The sequence below is a fragment of the Gallus gallus genome, chromosome 3 (genome assembly GCF_016699485.2).
Source record: "Gallus gallus isolate bGalGal1 chromosome 3, bGalGal1.mat.broiler.GRCg7b, whole genome shotgun sequence".
Classification (NCBI taxonomy): domain Eukaryota; kingdom Metazoa; phylum Chordata; class Aves; order Galliformes; family Phasianidae; genus Gallus; species Gallus gallus.
Genome location: NC_052534.1, coordinates 107403684 through 107415986, shown reverse-complemented (window position 1 = coordinate 107415986; position 12303 = coordinate 107403684). Strand labels below are relative to the sequence as shown.

Here is a 12303-nt window from a genome sequence, read left to right as displayed (position 1 = left end):
AAATGCTCAGAGGGTTGGAGCTACAGTGAGCCAGCAGCCCTCACCCACTCTATCTGACTAGTCAGCTCCCCACAGTCCTTCTTCACATTATGCCAAAACTGAGAAGTTTATCACAAAGCCAAGAAAATCTTGATGCACAAGACGTGCTGAGGCCTCACACCAATACAAACCCAAGGTAGGTCAACAACTGACATGCTTCCAGCTTGCCCATCAGCAAAAGAGCAGAGGCTGGTCCATCCATCTCCTTCCGCCACAAGAATAGCTGGTCTAGGGAAAAGAAGAAAGAAAGAAAGATGAGACATAAGATAGCTTCCCCAGGGGGTGACTGAGTCACCATCCCTGGATGCATTTAAAAACCATTTGGATATGGTGCTCAGGGACATGATTTAGCAGAGGGTTGTTAGGGTAGTATGGTCAGGTTGCAGTTGGACTTGATCTTAAAGGTCTTTTCCAACCTGAGCAATTCTATGATTCTATGAAACTGATTCTGTTAAAATCAGCAGCCAGTATTTTCAAAAGGGTCAGGAATTCTCCCTCGCTTGTATCTAGCCTTCATTAACCTAGAAAACAGGATGAGCCCAGCTAGTTTGGGGCTCTGGTTTTTTTTTTGACTGTTGTTGTCACCACTACTGAAATACACCACCCACCCGTCGCTGTGCTCACACCCACTGGTTGGTCTCCATAAACATTCAGCAAGTATCGATGAATATCAGTGGGTGCAATTTTTTCTGCATGGAGGAATTCATTCACACACCTTTACTTCATATGTACTTCCATGTCAGATGCCATTCTGTCAGACTGCCCCTCTGCTGCTGTCTGTCACACAGCAATAAAATGTAATGAGATATTGGTGGGAAGGTTCAAACTCTACTGCCATACCAGCAACATCTGCCTCTGACATCACAGACAACATAATAAAATAGGAGGCATTACTTTCAGAGCTGCCTTCATATATATTCTGTATGTATACACATACATACACTTTGCCCTGTAAAGTATATACACTAAATACTGCAGGAACTGCACGTTCATAAGGATTGTGATAAAACAAGACACCCATGCTAGCCTTGAGCAACACAAAGCATTGGTAGTTTGGGTCCCAGATAGACCCTCACCTTCCAGAAGCACCAGGCAGCATAAGTACAGCACACTGGTACAGCCATTGTGCTTCAAGATGGAGCTCAGTCATTTCTTTATTTCATCAACAGAAGATGCTATAAAGACAGCCGACTTGCAAACACTCAAATTCCTAACATTAAGGTGGGGATACCTGAATTTAAAGTACTGATAGTGGAAATAACTTTCACTGGAGAGGAGGAAGCAGGTAGGAGCAATAAAAGCGCAGTAATTAGTATAACAAGCAAAAGATGGTAATGTTTCTCGATGAGTCAACAAGCAATTAAGGCAAATAAGTAATTAAAAACCTCTAGTGAGGTTTTCAATTTGCTAGGACCCACACCTGAGACAGCGTGTGCCCCTTCCATTTTCCTCTATCAGCCTGGCTGTTACGACCCAGGCCTTCCTCAGGCAGAGAGTGAGCACAGTACTGATAGTATTTAAGGTCTTGCCAAGACCTGTAATGACCACAAATCTGCCTTAAACTACAGCCTGAAAGAGCTGATGGCAGATACGTGGGTCAACAGCTGAGAGTCAGCTCAGCATACGTCAAAAACTACAAGTCAACCATCTTAACCTATCAATAGCGAGCAGCCCAAGAGCCCCTTGAGCTCTCCTGTATGGCAGACAACTGCATGGCAGGATCTCTCCTTGGGTAGGAACACCTATTGGGGTTACCCTTACACAGGTAACCCTTGCACCTCGCCATCAGTAGACTCCCTGCCAATGCAACACCTCACCATCAGGAGGCTCCCTCCCAGTGCAGATCCTCGTTACATGACTAGTAGTTTAAGATTTGTTAGCTTCACAAAGGTTACACATTAGGTTGACTGTGCCCTCAAACGGTTGACCAAGTCTATGACTAGGAGTGGCTCCAGCTGCACCTGGGCTCCTTACCTCCGTGTTTCAAGGAGTTCAGAAAGCAGAGAGGCCCGCTCTCCACCATCTTAGTTACAAGTAAGCTTTGTTGAAGTACTATATTGAACCAGTAAATACATTCGTGCCTCTCTCTTGTGAGTGTATAGCTTCCATCTGCAATGCTACTAAGGATGAACAGAAAAATAATCACTGCTGCAAAAATGATTAATTCATCACTGGACCACTGTATCCTATACAAAGCCTGAAAAAGCATACAAAATGCTTTTAGAACACCAAAAAAGAGGGTGTTTTTTTTCCTCCATCTGAATATGTGTGACCGAGTGGCAGATGGCTCTGGTCAAGTGCAAGTCTCCACCTGGAACATATTTAGTAACACACCAAAAATGGGCAAAGTATTCATGTGAAACTGGGATGTGAACCTGCCTGGTGTGCCAAGACTCCGAGGCCATTTCCTTTTTGGCTTTGGGGAGGTCAAGCTGTAAATGAGTAATCCAGCAGTGGAGCATGCAGGCACAAGCAATCTGCAGACACACCAGCCTTCCTTCCCACTGACAGAAGGCTTCACAGGTCCGCTGGAGGCAGGTAAAACAGTAATGAATATTGAACAACAGGATGTCAATGTGTATCCAGTGAGGGCTGATAAATGGGTGCAACAAGTATGGCAGGAATCTGCTCTGGGCTTTCATTTGCAGTGGCAGAGCTGAGTTGCTCAGCAAGAGACTTCTCAACCTAATGGCTAGTTACAAAAACATAGAATCACAGAATGGCCTGGGTTGAAAAGGACCACAATGCTCATCCAGTTCCAACCCCCTGCTATGTGCAGGGTCACCAACCAGCAGACCAGGCTGCCCAGAGCCACATCCAGCCTGGCCTTGAATGCCTCCAGGGATGGGGCATCCACAACCTCCTTGGGCAACCTGGTCCAGTGAACATTTAGTTGTCAAGTTTATGCTGCTTTCTCTCAAGAAAATTTTGAAAGTCTATCCACTTTGCTCTGTTGAGTGCAACCCCTGAAGCAGCAGAAAACAAATTCAAACCTCCCTTGAAAACAGAGAAGTGACCAGAGAGGTTTTAAAGCAGTGGAAACACAAAGCTTTCCATCCCCAGACACTTCTGCTTTTGTCTTGTGACTCACTAGAGCGTTTTCTTCAAACTAACAGTATTGCTAGAAATGCAAATGGAAGGGAAAATTTATTTAACTTGAAGATTCTGACATTATTTTAATTAGTTAAATTTTAATTTGCTAGCCAAAATAAAATCTACAGCAACCAGATGCAATTACAGTAAATTCACACTGAGCTGTGATTGACTGTGCTGCCAGTAAACAAACCAACTAGCTTAATGGACCAGTTGCAATTAGATTAACAAAGTTTGCTGGAGCCCAACTCATGAGCTGCAATAAAGCACAAAAGCAGTAAATGGCAATTCTGGGCCAACTGGTTGCAATTTATTGTTCTTGCAGAGTGCAATGGAAGAAAACAATCTACAGGGGCTGGGTCAGGCAGCAACTCAGATTACCCATCAATATAATCCGCATTGAAGTCCAGGGTCTCGTATCTCCCTGCAATTGTCTTCCCATAGATCTTTATTAAATTTCCTGTTGAAGAGGAAATGGAAACAGAAGGGTGTCTTTTAAAAGCGGAGTATTTACATTTGCAGATTTTGTGAGCTGAGCAAAAGAAATTCCAGAGGAAATTCTTTGCAAACAATGCTGAGAGGTGCCCATTTGGCTGCACCTGTGTCTACTCTCTATCCAAGTTCAAGGTGACTGTATTAATTCCCCTTAGCCCAAAACACACCTTTCTCACTGAAAAAAAACACATTATTCCTGTTTTTTTTGTTTATTTTTTTTCCAGCACAACTCTGGTATTTGGACTTTGAAGACATTTCCTCAACATTTACCAACTGAAAGCACCATTGTGGCCAATTGCTGCTGCAGAACACCTCAAAGCAGCCCAAGAGGCATCGCTAACATGCACTGGGTCTTAGTGCACAAAGTCCATTTTCACTGTGTTGTGCACAGCAGCCACTTTACCTTTTAGGACAAGCTATTCAACACACTAGCATGCGTGCTTAAAATTAAGTCCTTAAAGCAAGGTCTAAAGTAAGAGCAACAATACCAAAGTTTAACCAATACCAAAGTTGGTCAGCATGAGCTTAGACATTACGTTCTGAAGAAGCCTGTGTTAAATCCAGCAAGACAGAACTCTCACAATCAGAAAGATGGCGTGGAACATCAAATAATAATTAAAGTGGTCCCCAGCCTAAAGAAAGGTCCCTTACCTGGGATGCCAGATGGTGGGCTAATTTGGTAAACCACAGGCGTCTGCACAGCAGAAAACTGCAAGGAGAAAGTTGTAGTTAAACAGCAGTCATTCTCACAGCTGTTCACAACACAGTTGGCAACCACACTGCAGAGACTCGTGCTTTAGGACTGGGTCTTTGGAGCAGAATCCTGCTCTGAGAAGGGAATGACTTCCTCCCCCTCTGCGTTCAGAGTCCGGCTTGCTGCTCTTTCTGCATCCTCCTTGTGCTCCAGTTGCCTGGTCTACTTTGAGTCAATCCCAGAAGATATGGTCTAACACTCTACAAAATTTCTAAGCCATGTTTTTTCAGATGCTCAGACCTCCATTTCACCCAGCACTGCGGTGTAATTCTTCCCACCAATAGCATACTGTTCAAAGCTACTTCTGCTTCACAGTACTGGGATACTTCACCTAGCCTTTAACGAGCTTATCAGTTGCTTAAAGACAGCGTAGCCAAGGAAATGCCTATATTGACCCTTGCTAACACTGTATAACACACCACAGTATCCTCAGGGCAGAATTCCTTGTCCTCTAAGGAAGAGAGGAAATACTCAAAGTAGATTATGGGGTTCTACTTTGACCAAAAATAGAGCCTAAGAGTAAGCAGTTTTCAAGCAAGCTTCTTAGAGACAGGGACAACACAGCAGCCCTTTGCAAGTGGAAGAAGGCGGTCCTCAGCATCCTGAAGTAGATGAGACATAGACACCCGAACCCAGCACACACTTCAGCTGCACTTTCAAGAAGCCAATCAGCCCTGCTGACCTCCTCCTCCAGAATACACTAAAACCTGCAAGAGTTTTGCTTGTTTTTAGGAGTCTGACTCTAGGAGCTTTTGCCTACACCAACACCAGTCCTATTCAAACAGTGGTGTGCAGGAGCATTACTCATCTGCCAAGGGGCCAGAAGTACCCATGGCTGTTCACATGCTGATAACTCACATGGAATCAGCTCACCATTCTATGATTCACCATCAGCAGCAGCTGGACGTGGACTCCAGCACAGCCCACCTTGCTCACTAGCACGGGCACAGCCTTGCTTTAAGGCAGCAAGATCTGGGAAAGCCTTATTTCTCAGATAACTGTCCTGACATGCAAGAGTAACGCTGTCTTTCCCCTGTGCAGCATTCTGCACTCTGGAAATGAATAACACTAGGTCAGATCCATTAAGGTATTTAGGTACCCTTGGGCTTTGGATGATCTATAAAGGCACCTGACTTGTTCAGATTCTGCAAAAATCCCATTGTTTCTCTGCTATAAATACCTCCATTAAACTGACCAGCTACATTGCTAGCTGGCTAAATCCCGGTCCTAATTCATCAACTACTTGATTTCATCAACCTTACAGGGAAAAAAAAAGATGTTCCCCATGTGCACTTGGCCTGTCCCTATCCACCAAATCATCCATTCCTTAAAAACTTCATCACATCTCCACCTCCCTTCCTCATCTTCATTTTGAGTCCTCTCTTGTTGCACATGTGGATGCCGCCATCAGCCCAACAGAAGATATCTAATCCAACCATCACTTCCATGCCCACTCACCACGTCACTAAATAGATAGTATAAACAACTGATTTCCAAACTCAAATCAAGAATGCCACTGCAAATATTTTTTCAAACCTTCCCCAAACCCCACCAGAGTTGTTTCTTTCCTTATTATGGTCACATGGAAAATGAATGAGTAGCCACAGACCTTCCAGTTACGGTCACCACAGAGGGAAAAAAGCCCGTACCACAGGCTGGAACCAGTGCAAAGAAAGAAGCCAAAACCAGCACGAAATCCAGGGCCACAAGCTGACACAAGTCTTGTGAGCTGCTCAGACTTGTTGCTGCCTGCAGCAGGCTTTTCCAGTCCACTGCAGAGGCAAAATTAATTTTTAATACACATAGCTCCGAGGTCCCAGTCTCAAAACAAAGAGACACATTGTGTTTTATTTAGCTTGCAGTGTGTCTCATTAACAGCATCCCCTGGTGATTTTTCATCAGCTCTCTAAGCTAGCTGAACCACCCAATGACTCTTTGGTTTTAATGTGCAATTCACTGAAATGCTGGGCTTTCTTGCTTGATACTCGAAGTTAGCAGAATGGGGATGTGACTTCTGAACAGACTAGGCCTCATCCTGAAGTGCACAGCCATGGCTAAGGGGTCTGCTCTGCAAGAAGCCCCAACATCATGTCATAACTGCTCTTAATAAAGCCCCAAGAGTCACAGAACCATAGACAGCACAAGGGACCTCTGGGGATCATTAAGTCCAACCTCCTCAATGCAGGTTGCTCACAGTAGGTTACACAGGAAAGCAAGCATCCAGTTGGGCCTTGGATGTCTCCAAAGGAGAAGACTCCGCAACCAGTGGTGAACTCATGGCCAACCCTTTGAGCAAGAAGCTGGACATCTTGAGGTCCATCCAACCCAAGCCCAGGACTCTAGGACTATACTGTGTTCAAGGGATGTTTAGACGTTGTATTGAAGGACACAGTTTAGTGAGAACTATTGCTGATAGGCAGACGGTTGGACTGGATGATCTTGTAGGTCTTTTCCAACCTTGGTGATTCTATGCTATTAACCACTCTGCAGCAGTATAAGCAACTGCAACCAGCAAAGGGCCTCAGACAAGGTGAGAGAGTACTTCCAGCCACAAGAGCTGAGTGCACCACCTCACTGCACCCTCCTTGGGAATCCATGGAAGCACAGTATCATTTCCTGTTTTTTATGTTTACAATGTTAGAAAGACCAACTAAACGAGTTTGTAAAGGTATGCATGAAAATGGCAAATCCTGTCATAAGGTCATGAGAGTCACAGAAAGCACAACTAATGGCACGGACAACAATTCTGGACAAGCATAAAACAAACCCACAGGATGATCTTCCAACTGTGTGGCTGAAGTGCATAGATAGGTTAACTCAGTCTCGTGTTTTTGCTTCTGAAAGACCTCAGGTCACATAGACTGTCCAATGCCAGACCACTGAGTGCTGTGTGCTCTAGTTTTAAGGGACACAAGGAGCATCTTAGCTTCATGTCCTGACATGCAATCACTATGAGAGATGCTACTTCAATGCAAACCCTATGAGACCAAGCTTGACTCCCTTCAGTATTGGAAATTTTTATCATCACTTCTATCTTTGTTTGGTGTTTACCTTGAAAGTATAGTTTTCTTTCTCCACCCCAGTCAGGTTGTTAATCCTGCGTCCTTTAAAGCTCACCTCCACATAGTACAAACCCTCCTGGGGTGAAGGCCTAGGTAGGGGGAAAAGAAAAATATTTATATTATTTTTATACAGATGGAGTTGTTATTTTCAAGGTAAAAGGGTCCTTCAATGGATCACCACTCTAAATAGGTTCACAGAAGCTTTGATAGAGCTAACTACATGCGGGTAGTGAACTACAACTACATACATGTGGTGAACACAAACTCTGCACGCAAACCCAGACTCTGGAACTACAGTTTAAAGTGAATATGAAGGCAGAGGAAAAAGTTGTACTTAAGTGCAGAAGGCAATAGGACTATACCAGAACATACACTCACACTGTATGTAAATGCAAAGCACATACACATGCTCATTAGCATTCATTAATACTAATGAACAATTGTAATTCATTAATATTAAAACAACCCAAGGCTGCCTAGATTTACAGTGAAGCCTGCTTTGTAAATTAGTGCTACATCCTTAGTGAACATGGTTTCACAGCACAGCATTCAGCAGAATTAACTCCCAAACAAATCATAGTGAGAAATGGAAGAACTCCAACAGGTTTGCTCCTACTGCTTCTTGAGGCACTATTAGTCTGCTAGTCAAACAACATCCTTTAAGTTATGACAGGCTGGAGAAGAGGGATCTTAGACTCCCCAGCTGCTGCTTAGAGTCATGTTTGTTTCTCTTCCTATCACAAGCTTCTCTTTGTGATCTTGGGCAGGCAAGGACATCAGAATTCATTGGGCACTGTGCTTCTGTCTACAGACTTTTGAGGATCTGAGCCTAGCCTCTTGAGTCTCAGGTTGTTCCCCACAGCATAGGGGTTGGAGCTTGATGATCTTTGAGGTCCTTTCCAACCTAGGCCATTCTGATTCATATACAACATGATTAAGTAACCTAGCGCTTCATTAAATTGCATGGATAAATGCAGCACAGCTTAGGAGATGCTCAGGTACAGAAACAGTGCTTTTGCAGACTCAACATAACAAGGATTCTACCAGACAGATGGCAAAGCTCTCACTGGGGGAGGTTTATATTGTATATGAGAAATAATTTATTCATTAAGAAGGTAGTCAAACGTTGGGGAGGGGAGGATGTCCCCATCCCTGGAGGTATTTAAGAGAGATGTGGACATGACACTAGGGGTGGGACATGTGCTAAGTGATGGGACTCAATAGGTCAGATTGATAATTGAACATTATAATTCCAAAGGTCTACTCCAAACCAGAAGATTTGATATTATAGCCAGGGATCATACCTTGTTCTACATCTTATGGGGGATAAGTCAACATACACAGGAGAGACATCACATGGCAACGTGGGCAGGTCTGCGTTCACCAGGGACACCTCCAGGTGGGGCCAGCTGGCTGGAGAGAGATATTCTATCTCATGAGATGCTGAGCCTGAGTCAAAGTCAAAGAGAAGAGCTCTAAGGACAGGGCTACTCACATCCAGTCACAAGGTACAGATACTTAGGAATATGCTCTATTGCAAAGATTGACAGCTACTAGCAGTTTCAGTCCCCTTAACCATCTATACCAAACAATCATGCTCATAGATACTTAATGCACCTGTAAAATTAATAGTTTCACATGGTAGTTGCAGCTGCTGATGTCTCGCATGGTTTTGCTAGCAAGCATCTCAAGTACTCTTGTGCTGTAAGGTGGATCTGCTCTGCTCAAGACCTGCCTGGATGTATTCCTGTGCAATCAGCTCGAGGGAACTGCTTTAGCAGAGGGTTGGACACGATGATCTCTTGAAGTCCCTTCCAACCTCTGCTACTGTCTTTGATCTCTACAGGAATCCAAAAATACAGTAGAAATCTGATTTCTCTTAGAATTTGAAAACAAGCAAACATCGGAAATAGTTTATGAAGTAATAACTGCAGGCTGATTTCATGCTCTGGATGCCACAGCTACGTGACTGGTACTTAAGATCTGTCACTCTGACCACAAGTCTCAGAACAGACCTTTACTCTGATGTATACTTGGCAAGAGTTTACAAGAGTTGAACACTCACCATCCAGAGTGATAGTAATCCACGTTCCTCCAGCAACACTCCCTTCCCGGGGCTTTATGAGCAGTCCCTCAGAGGTCACTGCAAAAACAACCCATCTACCTCAGGCTGAGGTTTAATGCACACACTGGAAACATCCAACTCAAGATATCACAGTGATCTGGCAGCTGTCTTTCCGTGATTCCAGCCTTCACAATCCCTCCTTCCTGAGCACCCAAATGAGGCTTGCTCATCCCCTTCCCTTTTGTAGAATGGCTTAGGTTGGAATAGACCTTAAAGACCATTTTGTTCCAACACTGCCATGGGTTGGTTGCCCCCCACCAGATCAGGCTGCCCAGGGCCCCATGTAGCCTGGCCTTGGGCACCTGCAGGGAACTGCCTCTCCTTATGTAAAACTCCTCCTTCCCCTCACTGAGGTTTTGATGTCTTCAGAACTCTGTTAACTAAGCCAGTCTGAACCTCCTGACCTCCTCAAGAATTGAAACAAGCACAATAAGCCTTATGCTCATCCCTCCAGCTCTTAGAGCTCTTCTGAAGACTGTCCTCAAATGCATACATGATATATCCTCCTCCATCTCAGCTTGTCCACCTCTCTCTTGGAAAGGCCCTTAAGCACAGGATGAAGAATGAAGCGTAGGATGAAGCTCTTGCTTCATGCAATTAAATTACAAGTAACTTATTATATACATTTTCCAGAAAGGCATCAAATTCTTAAGGCTGTTTTGTTCTGTTTTTTTGAGGGCCTTCATTTGCTGATGGTAACAGAAGCAAACCAATAGCTGACCATGTCACCATTCCTGGAGGTGCTCAAGAACCATGGATATGTGGCACTGAGGGCCATGGTCAGTGGGCATGATGGGGGTGGGCTGGGGTTGGTGATCTTAGAGGTCTTTTGCAACATAGTAATTCTATAAACATTTCCATCTCATCAAGTCAATGTAAATTGGCCTAACATCTGTATTCACCTCTCTAAAGAGAGCTATTGGACATGCTTGCATCATGAACTCAACATTTAAACAATCATATGGTGCCCAACCCAATGACACTGGTACTGCAGTGTTGTTAGAGAACAATTCTGTCCTCACCTGCAAAGAACACCAGCATATATGGTCTCCATAGGTTCATCTTGGAACGTGGGTGAGGATTTCACAGGATCATGGCTCAGGACCTTAGCACCTGTTCTGTAACATTAAAACAAATCCCATCTGTTAATGCTTCATCACGTTGCAGACCTGTTGGTCTGCAGACAAGGCAGACTAACGTGGAGCTACAGTGAAAGCACTGTAGAATCAACCAAGCTCAGGATGGTCTTCTTCATGCTGGGGCCATATTTCATGACACTGGCTGATCAAGCAGTGCACATGGTAATTAGTGAAAGCAATTACAGGATTTAGAGTCAGTGATACTACAGAAGAGGACAACAGCTAGAACACAGCCATGCCCACATTCATTGCACAACCAAGTCAGTGCATATCCATAGAACAAAACTTGTGATGAAGACCCAACATCCACCCTAAGTACATGCTGCACACAGCACTACCACAAGGACCAAACACCTATGAATGCCTGGAGAATTCTTTGGTACATAATTTCATTTAAATTTCTCCAGAAGGGTTTCCAGCCTTTTCCACTGAGACAGCATGAAACAAACCACCTTTCCTGGGCTTGCTTCAGAAGCTCTCTCCTGATCTAAACTGAGCACTGAAGGCAGACACTGCGCAGTCTCTAAAGCATCCTTCTCTCCCTTAGGAACAAATAGTATCTTCTGCAGAGATTTGAGTGGGATGGAACACAACCACAGCACACATCTAGGAAGCCAAGTCTGCAGCTGAGTCCCCTAGGATGGAGAAACCTGGCTATAAGCAAGACCAGATGGGTTTTTCCTGCATCCACCACCACTTAAAACAATGCTACTGCCATTAACACAAAGATGGCAGCTGAGAGGTAAATGGCCCCATAACAGCCTGCAACTGTGGCAATTAAAAACGTGCATTTCATAGTCACACCTGGTACAAATGGCCGACCAACAGAAGCAGTCTGTGCATTCAACATCAAGCATTCCCTGCTCTTTTTTTTTTTTTCCTATTCTCCTCTCAAATCCAAGCATCTGAATCATTAGACTGGAGTAATATAGAGATGTAAAACCACGGACTAGCAATGATGCTTCTGTTGCTTATACCACAATAAATGCTGTGATTACTTACCAGTATTTCTTGCACCTTTCAACAGAAATTCAATTTCTAGGGGTCAAGCCCAATGCCTTGATATGTGTGAACCTGGTATTTCAAAGTAGTCCTATAAAATATCATTTTGATTTGTTTTTATGGTCCTTATCAAGATCATAAGTATGGCCTACCTTATCCTCCTTGTTGCTCTTCCATTCCTCAGATGACTTAATGGAGGAGGCTCTGATAGTGTAACTGCCCCATGCCTTTGATACTGGCTCTCCCACAATGCTTGGTTGGAAGCTCTGTCAGTCCCTGCCTGGATAACAAAGTGGGGCTGTGCTGAAACCCACCTGACTCGTTTCTCAGCTGTACTCATTACAGACAGCTCAGAGCTGTCCATTGGGCATGCTTAATGATTAACTTAAGCTACTTGCTGCCGTTAACCATTTGCTTCCAAGTCTTTAACAACCACAATAGGAGTAACCTGGAACTATCCTTCCCTTAGGGTTGGAACTGGGTGATCTTTAAGGACTCTCCCAACCTAAGCCAGTCTATGAGTTTGTATGCCTGGCTTTTCCAACAGGAGGATAATCAAAGCCTTCAATCCCCTTTTTCCCCCCATACATGACA

General features: G+C 44.2%; 1 protein-coding gene across 13 annotated transcripts in view; it reads right to left on the bottom strand.

The window, feature by feature from the left end:
• The window catches only part of PKHD1 (polycystic kidney and hepatic disease 1 (autosomal recessive)), a 230830-nt gene extending 218793 nt beyond the window's left edge, over positions 1-12037 (bottom strand). For 12 of the 13 annotated variants that reach the window (XR_005858607.2, XR_005858605.2, XR_005858606.2 and 9 more), the window contains exons 1-8: positions 11862-12037; positions 10591-10686; positions 9509-9586; positions 8748-8892; positions 7433-7532; positions 4279-4336; positions 3514-3592; positions 193-267 (exon numbers count right to left, since the gene is read on the bottom strand). Coding sequence is in view for 10 of the 13 variants with exons in the window: in XM_040697985.2 (XP_040553919.1) it covers positions 193-267; positions 3514-3592; positions 4279-4336; positions 7433-7532; positions 8748-8892; positions 9509-9586; positions 10591-10630 (575 nt within the window). In the remaining 3 variants the exon portion in view is untranslated. Of the gene's footprint in view, positions 1-170; positions 268-3513; positions 3593-4278; positions 4337-7432; positions 7533-8747; positions 8893-9508; positions 9587-10590; positions 10687-11861 lie in introns of those variants that run through there. The other variant, XM_040697989.1, reaches the window with a different exon arrangement.
• Positions 12038-12303: the final 266 nt, after the last annotated feature.